Source organism: Megachile rotundata, chromosome 7, assembly GCF_050947335.1.
Source record: "Megachile rotundata isolate GNS110a chromosome 7, iyMegRotu1, whole genome shotgun sequence".
Lineage (NCBI taxonomy): Eukaryota > Metazoa > Arthropoda > Insecta > Hymenoptera > Megachilidae > Megachile > Megachile rotundata.
Genome location: NC_134989.1, coordinates 7,814,198 through 7,832,872, shown reverse-complemented (window position 1 = coordinate 7,832,872; position 18,675 = coordinate 7,814,198). Strand labels below are relative to the sequence as shown.

Below are 18,675 nucleotides of genomic sequence, written 5' to 3'. Positions count from 1 at the left end.
GAAATATACTGGTACATTATTCACTTCAATATACATTTACGCGCATGTATCAGCAGAGAAAACCTAGCAGTGACCACAAACGGTGCATCTACCCCACACGCAGTACCAATATATCGCTGAAGCAATTAAAGACGTATGTACATGCACCGAAACACGTGTATCAGACTGCGTTAGTGGCTCTTTAATAATGTAATGTAAAGCTATCTTTACTCTTTCATAACGGTAGTCAAAGTGGCGTGTACGGAAATGCAGTAAAGCATGCATAAAGCAGACGAGTGATTGCACGTACACTCGGGTGCAACGCGGGCTTCCGTTGAATATATGCACACGTGTAAACTTCACAATTTTCAGTCAATGTTTAAATTTCTTATTGGTAATATTAATAGTGGCAATTATAAATTTTATGAGGTTAAATTATTCACAAGCTTTTGTATTTTTATGTTTGTCAAATTTGCAAATTCTGAAAATTCTCAAATATAAAAATTCCTAAACACATGTATGAAACTTTAGGTACTTAGTGTTCTAAGAAATTCAAATCTCTCTAGATTTCTCAGTACACGAATTCAAATTTTCCTAGATTCCTTAGTATAGAAATTCAAAACTTCCTATGTTTTTAAGGATATAAATTCCATACTTCTAAATTTTTAAGTTGCTAGGTTTCTGAACACATTAAGTCTAAACTTCTGCATACACAAAACCCCAAATTTCACCAAAATCCCAAATTTCACAAATTTCCAAAATTCCCAAATTTTCCAAATTTCCCAAATTTCCCAAATTTCCCAATTTCCCAAATTTCCCATATTCCTAAATTCCCAAATTCCCAAATCCCCAAATTCTCAAATTCTCGAATTTCCAAATTCCCAAATTCTCAAATTCTCAAATTCTCAAATTCCCAAATTCCCAAATTCTCAAATTTCCAAAATTCCCAAATTTCCCAAATTCTCCAAATCCCCAAATCTCCCAAATTTTCCAAAATCCCAAATTTCCCAAATGTCCAAATTTAAAAACTCCCAAATTCTCAAATCCTCAAATTCCCAAATTCCCAAATTCCCAAATTTCCAAATTCTCGAATTTCCAAAATTCCCAAATTTCCCAAATTCTCCAAATCCCCAAATTTCCCAAAAATCCCAAAATCCCCAATTTCTCAAAAATCCCAAATTTCCCAAAAATCCCCAAAATAAAAATTGTCAACTTCCTAGTTGTTCAATCATACAAATTTCCAACCTCCTACGCAGCTATCACACAAATTCCTAAATTCCTAGTTTTTCACATCTCTCTACATCTTCAAATAACCCAATTCCTTCCACTCCCAAATTCCCAATTTCCCCATCCCCAAATCTTCAATTTTCCCCCAATAACCTAACCTAACCTAACCCCCTAAAAATCAACGAGAATCAAGTCTCTCCACCTTTACCCTTATTTTCCCTAGAGGAACCAAATTTGTTCCCGACTGTACATCAAACAGGTGAGCGCATCAGTCGCGTTTCGATGCATCAATTAACGTATCAACCTTTCGACAAAGATAAATAATTTCACGCAAATGCCGGTATCGTCAGTTTTATAAACGTTCCCAGAGGCTGCACTTACGATCGCTCGCGTAAACGTGATTCCGAGTGCATTAGAAGTTCCATCAACATTATAAACACAGGCCACGATGTGGGCTACTTTCGACGTGCATTGCGCCGTTGCACGATTTGGCGCACCGCAATTGCACGGACAGAACGATTTTAATGGCCGGAGATTGTAGCCTGCGAAATAGTGTGGCAAGATTTTCACGATTCTTCGTGCTTTTGTTGCGTTTCTCCTCTGCAACGTACGAGGCTGTTTCGAGAAATAACCGAGCTCATTTGTCACTTTTATTGCCGCAATCGAGCAGAGAAAATGGATAATTTTGCTTTGGATGTAATATCGTTGTGGTTGTTATTTATAAAATTTAGGGAGGATTGAGTGGAACTAGTTTTACAGTGGATTTTGGGATTTTTAGTTCGATGGAAGTAGGTCATGACGGTTCAACTTGTAGATTTGTTGTGTATTGGAAGTGAACTGCGGCAACCCTTTCTGCGTTGTTGGTAATTGACATTTAGTGCGTGATTGTACAGAATCATTAACCCTCTATGATTTCTCTTTGTTGTAAGTGAACAAGGATAACAAAGTAAACAACCTCTTTTACATACTTCATAATTGACATTTGCTGCAAAAAATGTACTTTGTCGTACAAAATCATTAACCCTCTATGATTTAATTTCTCTTTGTTATAACTGAACAAAAATAATAGGGTAAACAACCCCTTCTTCATACTTGATAATTGGAATTTTCTGCATTATTTTTCTTTCACACCCACTTTCTTCGTTTTGTGACTGAAGAAAAATGATAGAGTAAAATCAACCCCGTTTGCATATTTTACAACCAGATTTTACTGTATTATCATAGAAATAATTACTCTTCTATGATTTGATGCTTCCTTTTATAGCTCTCAAAAATGAAAGTAAAAACAACCCCTTCTGCATATTTTATTAATATTAATTATTAACCCTCGAAGCTTTAGAAGTAACACATATGTCTTCACTCTTTCAAATTATATTATAGATAAAGCTACTAAACTGTGATAATACAACTGTAATTAAATATGTATAATTAAGGATATAAAATTGTAATTAAAGTTGATGCGATGTAAAACCTGAATAAAAAAAAAATATACAAAACTATAATTAGAAGTATAAAATTTGTAATTAAAAGTATAGGCCTATAATCATACATTTAATAAAAAGGTACAATTACCGAAATAAAGCCAATATTAAACATACAATAAAAAACTGTAATTAAGCTTATAAATCGACAATCGAACATTCGCCAAAAAAGTATGATTAAACGAATAAAGCTATCATTAAACACCCAATAAAGAAGTGCAATCAACAAAATAAAGTTATTATTAAAAACATAACAAAAAGGTGTAATTAAATACAAGCATGTAATCAAAAACAGAACTATATCCTTCGAAAGCAAATACAATTTGTATGCAACCAGCTGCAGCACTCGACGTTGCTATCGAAGCAACGTTGTTTGTGTTAGATCAATAACCGAAACCGACATTCGAATCCTATTGCATGCGATAAATTTGAAACGACAATTTTTATGGAACGTTTCAATCAATCAAGGGACATATAACCACATTGGGGAGGAAAAAAGAGTATTTGAAAGTTGCCATACGTGTGTTAAATGGAGAAATAAAAATTTTTGTCTATTAGACGATGTATCGATGATGACATCTCACTATATCAAACATTCAAATTTGTAGAGTGTTAAATATGATTTTGGGTGCAGATGTTTATTATACACAGTTTTAGGCAATCACAACGGATTGATACTTTGAAATTTGATACTTTTACTTATTTAGAGATGATTTCAAAAATGTTACTTAAGTACGTTTCTGGAAATTGTTTATTGAGGAATTGTTAAATTGTAATGTACCTATATATCGAAATCCGTGAATCCTTAAATCCTTAAGTAAACCCTTAAATCCTCAAAATTATTAAATTCTTAAATTTTTAAATTCTTACATTCGTATATCATTCAATGCCTAGATACATACCTACCTACATACATGCCCACATACATACCTACCTACATACATGCCTACATACATGCCTACATACATGCCTACCTACATACATGCCTACATACATACCTACCTATATACATCTCTATGTACATACAGTATACATACCAAAATCTATTCCAAAATTGTCATATGCCGTAATCCCTATATCCCGAAATTCTCATATCCCAATTACCTATATTCTGCAGTTCTTATATTCCGAATCCCGATATTCCACAATTCTTATACCCCGAAATCCTCATTTCATCAAATCTCTACTTTCCCAAATTCCAATAACCCGAAATACCTATTTCGCCAAATTGCTATCTTCCCATATCCCTACATCCCGAAATCTCTATATATCCAAATTCCAATATCCCGAAATTCCTATGTCCCGAATTCCTACATTCTGTAACCCTTATATACTGAATCCCTATTTCACCAAATTTCAACTTTCCCAAATTCCAATAACTTGAAATCCTAATTTAACCAAATTACTATTATCCCAAATTTCTACATCCCGAAATCTCTATATTCCCACATCCCTATTTTCCCAAATCCCAATTACCCGAAATCCTAATTTAACCAAATTACTATTGTCCCAATTTCCTATATCCCGAAATCTCTATATTCCCACATCCTTATTTTCCCAAATCCCAATTACCCCAAATCTTAATTTAACCAAATTACTATTGTCCCAAATTCCTACATCCCGAAATCTCTATATTCCCACATCCCTATTTTCCCAAATTCCTACCTCCCCAACCCTGAAAATCGCAAAAGTCCACCACCCCCAAATTCTTCCGCCCCTATATTGCTAAATCTATCTCTAGAAGCTCTAAATTTGGAGCACCCAAAATCCTTGAAAAAAAGAGCAAGGTCCTCTTCCTCACAGCTTCCTCCTACCCTACTTATCATACTTCCCCTTATCATACTTCTCCGATTTACTCCCAACTGTTCATTACATAACTCCGTATAATATAACGTAAAACATAACTAATCACCGTGTTAATTAACAATAATAAAATGTACCAGGTGCTGCATCACGGAACAACATTGGTGCACTGGGACTGCGAAGGGGGTAGGACGGCCTTGGTATTCGCGCGAGTGGATCGTGCATGCGGTACGTTCGTCTGGGAGAAACCGCCCTGGAGTCCTCTGAAGACTGCCCAGCTCGGTGGCGCTGCCCTCACAGACTTTTCGTTAACTGCCAATCCAGAGGACACGGTACCAGCCGGTTTAATAGGGAAATACGCGTGTCAACAAGTGGAATGCGCGTCCGTGACGCTGGAAGAAGGATTTCTAGACCTAAGTTCTGTGAAAGAAGTTATGATCGGTTGTTGTGATCGGGACAGAGACGCCGACCTCAGAAGCATTTGCAAGAGGTACGGGCTCCCGGGTTCTGATTCGTGCATCGGCCTCATGTACGGCTCCAGTCTGCCGGATAATCGACTGATCTTTCTCCTTTGCCCTCCTGCTCTTTGCAAGTGAGTAGTATCGATCATTTGTCTATTCAATGCGTTACTAGGTTACTGGGTGCATGTAAAAATCGTGGTACTGAGAATCTCAGCACTGTGAGATGATAATTTTATGCTGTTGTGTGTAATTATGTTGTGTTAGTATCAAGTTTAGCTTTATTTTATGGAATATTCTTGGACATACTTTGCAGCTGTTCATTATGGACAATTTTCAAACTTTTCTGTTTAACATAGTTTGTCAAGATTTATGATTTCACTGTCGATCAAACTTCACCTCATTTTGTAAGGGCGGTTCTTGTAACTTGCCCTTAATATTTTTTTAACTAATATAATCAATTATATATGTACAATTGATACAATCATTTTGACTATGTTGCTTATCCAAACCCAGCAGCATGTCGACCTGCTTTATCTGCTCTAAAATAAGACATGACCTTTTAGTTTCTATTAATTATGATCATAAAATAAAATCAAATCTGTAATATACTTTTAAAATTAATCAGGTCTATTGTCAATTTTAAGATTGATTGATTGATTGATTTTATATGGGTTTCGACTGCTTGATCATTGGCCCAGATCAATTTTAGGAGAATGTCTATTTCTCTCCAAAGGAGTAGTTATTAATTTTTGAAGCAACCTTTGCTTTTTAAATTGAATACAGAATGCACATTTGAAGAATTGAAAAAAGTTCGCAATATATCACAAGAATTCACATTTAAGTAATTTAAAAGAATTTCCGCAATATTTCACAAGAACTTAAGATTAATATCTCTTGTTGGCTAAGATGCAGTAACAACAGATCACTAAAACGGTACCTACGCTCGTTATTTTCTAGAGAATAAACTGTTACGACAAACCTTTATCCAACAGCGCTATTTCAACCCCTGGGTCGTACAGAGAATAACTGGTTTGTCGAGTTGACGTATATCGTTAACTATGGTAGCATTAAAAATAAAGTTCTACTTATTGGAAAAATTATTTCTACGAGGTAGCTATAGTAAGCTGTTACTGAAATGGACTCGACGGTAAATTTAATACCGGGTGAAGCCGTTATTTTGGTGTTTTAGTTCGAATTTGGTGCGTGAAACTTAGGTTAGGCGATGTGGGAGAAGTGGTATAATCAAATACATATACGTTTAAAATTGGGAAATTATAAAATTTTCAATTTTACTGATTTTCGTATTTTTGAATTTTAAAACGCTATAATTTCTACATTTTCAAATGTAATTTCTTAAATTTAAGTTAACTTACCTAATCTGCAAATTATTAAACAAAGAAGAAAACAACGCATATATTGTCTCATATAAGACTAATTTTCTAATCATTATAACAAATACAAAGCTGAATCTTCGCAATCTACACCTACATCTTTATCCTCCTATTCAGTTTATATATTATGATCTTGATGTGTTATTAACCATTTCATTACATACTCAATATCAGTTTAAGAGCCAAATACCCGATCACGCGATGACGTGTGTCCGATGGTAAACTCGTAATCTTTCGCTGCCACACGAAACGTTCATAAATAATCCAGTTTAATTTTTCTTCACTTTAGTAGCATCATTAAAAAATCTTCTATTACTATCTCTTGGTATTTCAATGACTTTTCTTTGCTTTTACTAGAAAAACTTTAAAACGAGAAATCACGTCGATCGGCGGAGACGGCATGACAAATGAACACGCGGTTCTGCTGATCGGCGGAGGTGGCAGCGAATGTGTTAATTGTGTGGGTAAGTGGGATATCTTCTTAAAACGATCAATCTTCATTTTTATTCGCTCATAATTATTTTAATTTACTTCTTCGACAATTTTCCTTATTTCGTGATTATTCCCTGACATTTACGAACGATTAATAACACATCAAGAGCACAATGTAAAATGAAAGAAGTGGATGGGAAGAGATAGTGCAAGGAAGAGATTTTATATGTATACAAAATGGATGAAATCCATAAAACTGAAAACTGTAAAATTTGTATAAAACTGACGGTATAGTAAATGGACTTTTATATGTAAGTCAAACAGGAATTATACAGGTTATTTTAATAATCAACTTGTATATCAAGTCTACCGGTGATTCTTAATTTCTCCAGTTCTGTAACATGGTGCGTTATCATGTAACAGAAACCAACTTCCCGGTGCTCGATATTCGGGCCTCACACGAACGATCCTCTTCCACAAATGTTCCATAACACCCAGATAATATTCGCCATTAACATTTTGTCCCTGTGGAACGAATTCCCGAAGTATAATTCCTTTAGAATCGTAATAGCTAATTAACATTGTCTTCTCTCGGGACTTCTGGAATCGCAATTTTTTTGATTTTGGAGAGCCTGGAGATTTCCACGTAGCACTTTGGCGCTTTGTTTGAGGTTCATACTTGAAGCACCAAGTCCCATCACTAGTTCCAATTGATTCCGGGAATATACAGTTTCGTCTGGCTGTTTTGGTAAGATCCTCGCAATATTCAACGCGAGCAATTTGTTGCGCTTGCCCGTGATTTTGTGACACGGTGACGAAAAGTTCTGTCGCATTAAACGCTATAAGTTTACAATTCGTTACTCGATTCCAATAATGATTGTTGTGTTTTGTAGGGGAGGTATACTGTTTTCAGATAACATGTTTTAATAGATGGCGTTAGTTTTCCTTAAATTTAAAAAGTTCCGTTACTTTTCCGACATACTGTGTAAAGTATTATAATATGTTATATTATATTCTTATAATGAAATTATAGCTAGCGATGGTACTTTGGATAAAGTATTTATCCTTCTCCTCAAACTTAAATTTTCTTAAAAAAATGCTAAGAATTATTAACTGGTACACTTGATATACATTTGAAAACTATTTACACGTTATGGAATTCACTTTTTGACTTTCTGAATTTATTTTGAAACACAACGTTGAAATATCAAAAAATATCCTCTCATAACACAAGGATTTAATGTAACTCGTTCGGTCACATGTTTGTTCTATGGAAAAATATTTCTATAGAGGTCGTGCGGTTTTCAAAGAAAAATACAGTACCGTAATCAAATTTCTTTTACTTTGTTTTTCTATCGAGATATAGACCTTTGATTTTTCGAGTGGAACCGTATTTTGTTCCACGTTAATCAATTCTTGAAAATATTCCGTGAAAAACCCGTTAAAAAATCAACGTTCCTGTAGAAACTGAAACAGTCGGGGAGACATTTCCATATGAAAATGTTTGATGAATAATTTGAAGTATCGGATGAATAAATTTTTGAAATATCTTATGAATAACCTTGTGAAATATCTGACTATTTAAATACTTTAAATACTTTTAAATATTTTATGAATAATTTGGCAGAAAATCTTTGAATAATTTTTAGAAATATAAATGCTTTTCTGAAATAATTTTTGAAGGAGTGAATTTCGTATATACTTCACATTAATAGTTTTTTTTTATTCAAAAGTAGAATATTTAGAAAATCAAACTATGCATAAAAATGTTATTTTTAGGAAAGAGCACTGTACTACTTGCATTTTTGTTAATTTTTGTTCATAACTTTTTTGATGAAAATATTTTCTTGTGTACCTTGATCTTTTAGATCATAATACAATATACATTTCCTGTGCAAAAATAATGAGTCTCGCAATCAGATATACAAAGTTCTTAAAAATACATATTTCAATTATTGTAAATATTTATTTCTAAACTTCAACTATTTTTTCTCAAACTTTTTGTAATGTTTTATAAAAAATCATTTAACAGGCACAGAAAATAAGCAAGAATTTACCATGACAAAAAATAATAATAACATAATAAAAATTGACTGAATAAAAACTATACAGTTGCATTTAACAAATAAAATATGATTTTCGCATCTGAATAGAAGAGCAAAATAAATCCATTACATCAAAAATCTCTGAAAACCATGTAAATTTCACCAAGTATTATTTTAACCATATTTTCTCTCAATAAATAAAATACGAATTTCACGAAGTCATTTCTATATTAAATTTCTTTTAAAAAAATGAATTCAACTTTCATGCTTCGTAAAGCAATGCATTATGTAAGACTGTCCAAGAATTTACCCTCGTGACAGTAGTCTTATCGTTCGTAGTAATGCCATTCAACAGAATGTTGAAAGAAAAAGAGGGAAAAGGTGAAATGGGTAAGCTAGACGTGATCCTTTATTTATGTTATCATTTCTATCTTGGCTGTTCTGTGCCACATCTTGTGACACATTGTTGCCTTCTGAACCACGGAAGTATTTTGTGTGGAGTATTGTTGTAACGGAAAGAAAATACGTTATCAACACAAGTTTTTTATATAAACTTTAACAAAATAAAATTTTTTTTTATAAACAGTTATTGTATCTTTGATAATAATTGGAGGAATAATGGAATAAATTAGAAAATATGTAGACACATATGTTAATATTACAAAATGCGTATGTTATTAATATAAATTAGTGCAAACGGTTTACAATAGTTTGTAATATTTAGTTAGTACTGTAATAAATGAACAGTTTGAGAATTTGAAGATTTAGGAATTTGACAATTTGGGAAATTTAGAATTAATGGATTTGGGATATTAGAAATTTGAAAGTTTAGAAATTAAAAAATATAAGGACTCGAAAATTTAAAAATTCGGAAATATAGGAACTCAGAAATTTTGGAATTCGAAAGCTTAGAAATTCGGAAATTTTGGAACTCAGAAATTTTGGAATTCGAAAATTTAGAAATTCGGGAATTTGGGAACTCAGAAATTTTGGAATTTAAAAATTTAGAAATTCGGAAATTTAGAAACTCGAAAATTTTGGAATTTGAAACTTTAGAAATTCGGAAATTTAGGAACTCAAAATTGTTGAAATTCGAAAGCTTAGAAATTTAGAAATTTGGGAACTCAGAAATTTTGGAATTCGAAAGCTTAGAAATTCGGAAATTTGGGAACTCAGAAATTTTGCAATTCGAAAGCTTAGAAATTCAGAAATTTAGAAACCCGAAAATTTTGGAATTTGAAAATTTAGGAATTGCAATCTCAGAAATTTGAAAATCCAGAAATTAGGAAATTTGGAAATCAAAATTCAAGTATTTGTCAATCCAGGACATTGAAAGTTTACGAATTTTCAAGTTCATCAACTTTCGAACTTCTCAATTAATAAATACAAAAATTTCCAACTTCTCACATTCTACATATTAAAAAATTGATGAATCTAAATATTACTAAAAATTTTCAAATTTTATTAATTTCATTAAGTTTCAAAGTCTTCCAAATTTGATAAAACTTCAGATTCTAGTTCCAACAATTTTAAAATTCAATTTGCAACCACCCCTAATTTCTTCTACCCACAGTCCTGATTTTATCCACCAATAACAATAATCATAATATTTTTCAAATATTCATTGTTCCAGAATTTGGTACATGGGTCTCTGTTGGATACTAAGAGGTCTGAAGCGTCAGCAACAATTAACAGATCGTAGATCGCGATGGTTAAAAGAAAAATATCTTCAGCTGTATTTCGAAGAAAGCTGTTTCGAGCCAATGACAGCCGATGCGATAAGAGCTTTCGGTGGTCGCGACTGGTACATGACTGAAAGTATAGGCACCCTTTCGCCCACGTGTAGCAGCACTCGTAAACGAAATGTTAAAGGGAAGAAAACGAAATCCATTGGCAATATTCATGCATTAACAAAGGTTAGTATACACTATTATTAGGGATACCGAAAAGTAATCAAAATTTTGTTCGCTGGCGAAAAATATTTATTTACTAAAGAAATCTTAAATCAACAAAATAATTTCTATCACTTTCTAACGCTTTTTGCCAGCTTAAAGGCAATTGTTCCCTTCTTGAAGAAAGTCCTTCGATTTTTCATAGAAAAACTTTGAAATCATCGAAGAAATTTTGATTACTTTTCGGTACCCCTAATATATTACTTTATTATAACATTTTTATAAAAATTAATTATTAGGAGTCTTAAGAAAAAAATTGAATAGCTAAAAATCAAAAATAATAGAATTTAAGTAGTATGACAGAAATAAGTGATACTTCATACTGAATTATAAAATTGAAATTTTATTAACTCCTTCCCTTGCCATTTATTTATCAGATGCGTCAGTCAAGTAACTATTCAGGACTATAACATGAAAACGAAAAAAGAAAATTGAAATGTTCTGAGTGTTATATATTCAGGGATTCTTGATAATGCAACTTATGGTTGGACCTAAATTTCAAGTTGAAGAGTATTCAAAATTTGAGTAAGGTTTGTCACACTTGAGCTGTAAGTCAAGAGTGAGACTCGTCAAAGTTCAGGAGAGGTTAAAAAAATAAATGAAGATAAAACTTGTGCTCTAAATTGATATTTTATATTTGAATTTCCGTGGAAAAAAAAAACAGTAAAAAGATTTTGTAGTCATCAAAATATGAATGCATTAATAAATGAAAATAATACCTGTGATCTGAATTGATATTTAAAAATCTAAATGTGATATCTAAATTCGATATTTGAATTTCCTCGAAAAAAATACAGTAAAAGAACTTTGCAGTCATCAGAATGTAAATTCATAAATAAATGAAAATAATCTAAACCTGATATTTGAATTTCCCTGAAAAAAATACTTAATAAAAAGATTTTATATTCGTCAGAATGTAAATGCATAAATAAACATAATACTGATTTAAAAAAAAGAATCGACAAATTATTCATAATTCTTACATAATGCAAAAATTTCATCCATGAAAGAATAGAGGTAGAGAAAAGGTCAATACAATCAGTATACAGCGTGCTTCATAACAAATGAAGCTTTGTGCCAACTTTCCTTAGACACACGACACGAAGATAATGAAAAAAGTTCCCATCGCTTATGTGTACGTGTACGTCATCTTTAACTTCGCCGTTGAGTTCCACGTACTTTTCTATTTCAATAATTCACTGTGTGACCCTCATTTTTCAAAAGTATTTCGTATGTATGTAATATGAAGATATTCTTTTGTATAGGAGACATTTTTTGTACGCAACGATCTGCGAATAAACTTTTTTAGTTAAAATGAATTGGACAAGTTTGTACGTTTATGGACATTTATTGATGAGGATTTGAGTAAATAATTTTCTTCAATTGCTATCAAGTTCAATTACTTTTTTTCTCAAATTTTTATCTGACGTTTTTCAAGTTTTTTTTTATTTATGATACAGGCTATTTCATAATATGTATATGACTTTTTCAGTTTAGATCATTTTAATTTGGTTTAGAACTGAGTATAGGATGTATAGTTTTTCTCAAATTTTTATCTGACGTTCTTCAAGTTTCTTTTTTATTTATGATACAGGCTATTTCATAATATGTATATGACTTTTTCAGTTTAGATCATTTTAATTTGGTTTAGAATTGAGTATAGGATGTATAGTTTTTCTTAAATTTTTATCTGACGTTCTTCAAGTTTCTTTTTTATTTATGATACAGGTTGTTTCATAATGTGTATATGACTTTTTCAGTTTGGATCATTTTAATTTGATTTAGAATTGCTTATGGGATATAGTTTTTCTTAAATTTTTATCTGACGATTTTCAAGTTTCTTTTTCTTTATTTATGATACAGGCTGTGTCATAATATATATATGACTTTTTCAGTTTAGTTCATTTTACTTTGATTTTGAATTGAGTATGGGATACAAAAACAGTGAAAAAGTTCTAAATTCCAAGCTCAGAATCAATATATCTAATTTGAACTTCTTTTAGCTTGGTTCACTTGCTCCCATATCTTGTGGAACGCCTTGTACAATGGTTTTGCACACATTATGCAAAAGAAACATATCAAGCTTTAGTACAGCTATGATTCTGTATAATTTAGAATATACATACAATAATTATACTGTATAATGGTAATTTCTGTTTGATCTTGTATATGTTCGATATGTTATATAATACATAAAAAGAACTTTAAGGAAAATCATATTAAGATAAAAAAAAAACAGAAAAATTGAACAGAAACTTAATAGAAACTAGTGAGTGAAAATTCCTAAATTACTAATTGTAAGTTCAGAAATTTTCAAGTTACTGAGTTTGTAAACTTCTAAATTATTAAGTGTAAAAATGTCTAAATTTCTGAATTACAAAATATGAGAATTTCTAAATTTCCAAATTTCTATATTACTGAATTAGTAAATTTCTGAATTAGTAAATTTCTGAATTTCTAAATTTCTAAATTTCTGAATTTCTGAATTTCTGAATTTCTGAATTTCTGAATTTCTGAATTTCTGAATTTCTGAATTTCTGAATTTCTGAATCTCTGAATCTCTGAATCTCTGAATCTCTGAATCTCTGAATCTCTGAATCTCTGAATCTCTGAATCTCTGAATCTCTGAACCTCTGAATTTCTGAAGTATTAAATTTGAAACCCTATAAATTTCTAAATTTCTAAATTTCTAAATTTCTAAATTTCTAAATTTCTAAATTTCTAAATTTCTAAATTTCTAAATTTCTAAATTTCTAAATTTCTAAATTTCTAAATTTCTAAATTTCTAAATTTCTAAATTTCTAAATTTCTAAATTTCTAAATTTCTAAATTTCTAAATTTCTAAATTTCTAAATTTCTAAATTTCTAAATTTCTAAATTTCTAAATTTCTAAATTTCTAAATTTCTGAATTTCTAAATTTCTAACTTTGAAACCCTACAAATTATTAACTTAAAAAATGTCCAAATTACCAAACTTAAAAGTCCATAAATCACTAAGTTCAAAAATCTCTAAATGACTGAGATTGAAAATTTCTAATATCAGAAGTTTATAAATTGAAGAGTTTGAATATGTCTGAAAAATGTAAGAACGTATGAATTTGAACGTGCGAGGCTTCTTTGCCCTACATCGCTATTTTCCCTAGGGATGCTCATCGTGCTCGCCAGTGTACATGAGATATCAAGTGCTCATACATACTTAAATGGAAAGTTTAATTTGTCTGAAACGTTAGTAGAATGCAGAAACTACTACAATTTAGAAACAGATTGAGATAAAACAAATGTTTATAAATTCTTTTTATTATTATTTTACTTCTTTTTGTTGTTTATGTGTATTAATATGCATTATCTATTCTTGTTATATTATATTACACTTTGTGAAACTGTACAATATTTAAAATTTTAATCAAAGTTAAAATTAAAAGCAAAATTTGAAATCAAAGCAAAAATTAAAAGCAAAATTTAAAATTTCAATCAAAGCAGAAATTAAAAGCAAAATTTCTTATATAATTATTTCATGTAACATTATATTCATTTCTTGTATAATTATCTAATTGCTCTCTATTTTGAGCAATCACAAAGTCACAGTTAATTGATTTTGTCGAATGAAGAGAAGTTCAGGAGTTAATTATTACACGTGTACATTAAAGGAATCTCATCAAGTAATGCAGTTGTTATCACGTTGTTCCCGAAGTCACAATGCATCGATTGCTATTGACTTGTCTAAAGTGTACTCCAATTTTCTACGAGAATTCTTTAATACGTAAAAACAGCGAACAGCTGCATTTTGTAAACTTGGTACAATTAATGTTCAATTTTTGCATGTACATCTTATGTTACTTTTATTATCGATTGATCAAATTTTGTAAATATTCAAAAAATTAATTTCTAATTTCTTTTATATATATGTTACAAAACTCGATTTTAGGATAAACTAGTTTTTCCTAGGCCAAACCAGTTCATGCGATAGGATTAACTAGTTTAGGATAAACTAGTTTTTCCTAGGCCAAACCAGTTCATCCTATATGCTTAGTCTAGGCAAAACTAGTTTGTCCTAAAATCGGGTTTGGCCGGTAACATATATAACAATTAATTAAATATACGTTTTATTCGCTACTTGGTTTCAATAAAATATTAAACACAATTATTGACTTTACCCTATAAGATTAATAACATTGAATTACTGTATACCTTGTAGACACATTAATCAAATTAAACGTGAATTTAATTAAATTTAATTTACCATTTAATTAAATGTGAATTAAAATTAAATGTTCATATTCTTCACTAAAATATTAAACATAATTAAACTCTACAATACTAAGAATATTAAATTACTATATTTTACATACATTAATTAAATTAATCATCCTTATTGCTTCGTTCAATAAAATATCAAACATCACTGCTACTTTCACATTTCACCAAAATAATTTAAAATAATTTAGAGTTACATAATTTTCCGAATAAAATTAAATCGTTCGATAAATCTTTCTATAGAAGTACAATTTAATAAAATTTAGCAAGTGTACAAAATATAACAAGATTAGCATATGATTTTATAGCTTCGAGTTACAAATCGTGCACGATAAATGAATGAGGTACTTAAATGAATTGCTCATGCAAATTCATCGTGCGCCGAGAAAATTTGAGTAGCGTTAACGAGTATGTTTTAATCAAGTAATTAACTGTTGAATTAGAACGTAGAATTTGGTTGTTTAACACAGGATTTGAGCCTAAAATATGACTCCTCGTTCACGGATGGAGGTTTATCAACGGCCCCTCTTCGGCATATTACGGGTAGCAGAGAATCTTTGACGAGAATCATACCAACATCCCCACGGTGTAGTAGAGATCGAGTTCCTCCACGGAGTCCTCCCGGTTGTGCCGAACGTATTATTAGTTCCAACTTGCCTTACTCCAGCTTCCAGAGGTAGGCATTTCAATAATTCTCAATCCAGAGACAAATATAAACAGAAATACGAAAGAATACTACACTAAATAACTGGAATGGAACTTTACAATCCTTTACTCTAAATAACTTTCATGTCTTTTAACTTTTTTTTAGTTTTCTGATTATGATTCAATGTTATTTTTATACCATTTATTTATGCATGATAAGTTGCATAAAACGTTTTCTATATTACTAGTATTATGGTATTATAGCATTATAATATTGGATACTTGTATTATAATATTAAATGCAATCACTTGTTCTTCAAATCACAGAATCTTAAGATCAATTTTTCTTATTATTATATGACGTTGGTTTATTGATTTATGACTTTTTACGTTCACACTGATTTACACTGGTTCACATCAGTCCTCACCAATTTACACTGCTTAACATTAGTATATACTGATTCAAACTGGTTTACATTAGTTCACAGTGCTTTATGCCAGTGTACATTAATTCGTACCGATGTACACCGGTTATAACTGGTTCCCAGCAGTTAGTTCACACTGAAATTAGTTGAAACTAGTTTACACTGGTTGACAATAATTCAAAAACTAATTACGTTAATTTACTGTAATAGAAAACATGTAACTTTAAATTAGTCACATCTCTACAATTTTAACTGTAGCCATATTTTTTGACTGACAACTTATTCATACGTCTTATAATAAAAATTTCGAGTAATTGTTACTTCAAGGACACTTTTATTTGGAACAAGATGTAATCTCAACTAATATTCAATATTGATTCATTATATCTTTGTTCATTACTATTTACAGCGTTCATTGTTTTCATTCAATAAGTTTTGATAACAATAAATTTCTATTCCAGTTAAAAATCGATACCGATACCAAATTTAATCCCGATTCATAAATATCTTCAAGGACTGGATAATAAAATTATTTTAATTCATGTCCAGCTCAGACCTACAATCTAAAGAACCTATGATACGAATATGCCCCTTCAATTGATAATTACAACAGTTTGTTACGTGACAGTTAAATAATGCCTTGTGTTTCCAATAATATCCTCGCAGCCTATTGTGTGTCACCAGAGACAAGGATAAGAATGGATCTGGAATGATAGGTGGTATGGAAGCAGCTTGGCAAGTGAAGGCTCGCACCACGACCATAATGTACGAAACTCAGTTAAACTTCGTCGAGTTCGTCGCATTGTTTCGATCTTTTAGTCTGAGGGCCAGAAAAGATCTGAGAGACTTATTTGGTCAACTGGCGATTACGTGTCGCAGCCAGAGTGACGGTTCCTTGAGAGACTTCAATGTACGGCCGCCTGTGTTAAGGCAAACCAGCGATGCAACCCCTCAACGAATAGGTCAGTTTGCATGAATAAATATTGTAATTTGATAAAAAAGAACCGTGACCCAATTTCAACTGTCGGATTTCCATAGTTTCATTACATACTCATTATCGATTGAGTTTCCAACTCTTTGCATTCGGAAGATGTCCCGATTCGATACGACATTTTGAAATTGGTGTTCTTTAGTTAACTCTAGTTAACATTCTTTAGTCAATGAGTGTTATATAGTAAGTCGGAAAAATAACGGAACTTTTTAAATAAAAAGAAAGTATTAGTTACTTTGCCAAAATTAATTTTTTTTATTCAAAATACATCCGCATCATACACCGCTGGGCTCACACAAGGTTAACATAGATTTTTTATGTCGTTTGAATCGCTTCAAACACCCTTGTCACAGCTGCTTGGAATTGTGTGTCATAAAACGTTCCTTTTGTAGCTAATTTCAGTTTTGGAAAAAGAAAGTAATCACATGGTGATAAGTCAGAATTTGGAGGATGTTGGAACAGACTTGTTTTTTCGCCAAAAATTCACGAACAGCGATAGTTCACATGGTGCGTTACTATGCAACAGAAACCAACTTCCCGGCGCTCGATATTCGGGCCTCACACGAACGATTCTCTTCCACAAATGTTCCATAACACCCAGATAATATTTGCCATTAACATTTTGTCCCTGTGGAACGAATTCCCGAAGTATAATTCCTTTAGAATCGTAAAAGCTAATTAACATTGTCTTCTCTCGGAACTTCTGAAATCGCAATTTTTTTGATTTTGGAGAGCCTGGAGATTTCCACGTAGCACTTTGGCGCTTTGTTTGAGGTTCATACTTGAAGTACCAAGTCTCATCACTAGTTACAATTGATTCCAGGAATGTACAGTTTCGTCTGACTGTTTTGATAAGATCCTCGCAATATTCAACGCGAGCAATTTGTTGCGCTTGACTGTGATTTTGTGACACGATGACGAAAGGTTCTGTCACATTAATCGCTATAAATTTACAATTCGTTGCTCGATTCCAATAATGATTGTTGTGTTTTGTAGGGGAGGTATACTGTTTTCAGATAACATGTTTTAATAGATGGCGTTAGTTTTTCTTAAATTTAAAAAGTTCCGTTACTTTTCCGACATACTGTGTAAAGTATTATAATGTATTATATTATATTCTTATAATGGACAATGCAATTAATAATTTCGAAAGAATGCAATGTGAGATTTTATGAAAGTTTTTAGTAGAAATTATAACATTACAAATGTTTCAAGAAAAACAGTAAATTGTTTAACAGTTGAAGTGTCTCTTCAACAGGTCTTTTAACGAGGAACAACTCCATTGACTGTCACGAATACAAAACTAGCAGTAATCTTCAAAAGAAGCAGGTTTTCGACGCAGTAGCCGCTGCCAGTATCGTTAACAATTGTTCCGGCGTCGACACCTCGAAGTCGCAAGTTATCACCTTGGCAACGTTCACTAAATTTTTGGAATCACGGCAACAGGAAAAATTGACTGACGAGGAAATCAAAGCACTTGTTAAGGTAAAAGAATTTCTCGAACTTCTACTTTTTCATGAAAAATGAAGCCTTGAAAGTTTACAGATTCATTAAGTTTTCTTCTTCCATATCTTCGTTTTGCTAAAGTA

The 18,675-nt window shown here is 31.5% G+C and overlaps 1 protein-coding gene across 4 annotated transcripts in view; it reads left to right on the top strand.

Moving 5' to 3' along the window:
* The window catches only part of LOC100880205 (1-phosphatidylinositol 4,5-bisphosphate phosphodiesterase epsilon-1), a 192,173-nt gene that overhangs the window by 153,202 nt on the left and 20,296 nt on the right, over positions 1–18,675 (top strand). For 3 of the 4 annotated variants that reach the window (XM_076533177.1, XM_012292966.2, XM_076533176.1), the window contains exons 10-14: positions 4,631–5,082; positions 10,453–10,735; positions 15,496–15,701; positions 16,762–17,057; positions 18,345–18,571. In XM_076533177.1, coding sequence (XP_076389292.1) covers positions 4,631–5,082; positions 10,453–10,735; positions 15,496–15,701; positions 16,762–17,057; positions 18,345–18,571 — 1,464 coding nt within the window. The remainder of the gene's footprint in view (positions 1–4,630; positions 5,083–10,452; positions 10,736–15,495; positions 15,702–16,761; positions 17,058–18,344; positions 18,572–18,675) is intronic. The other variant, XM_076533178.1, reaches the window with a different exon arrangement.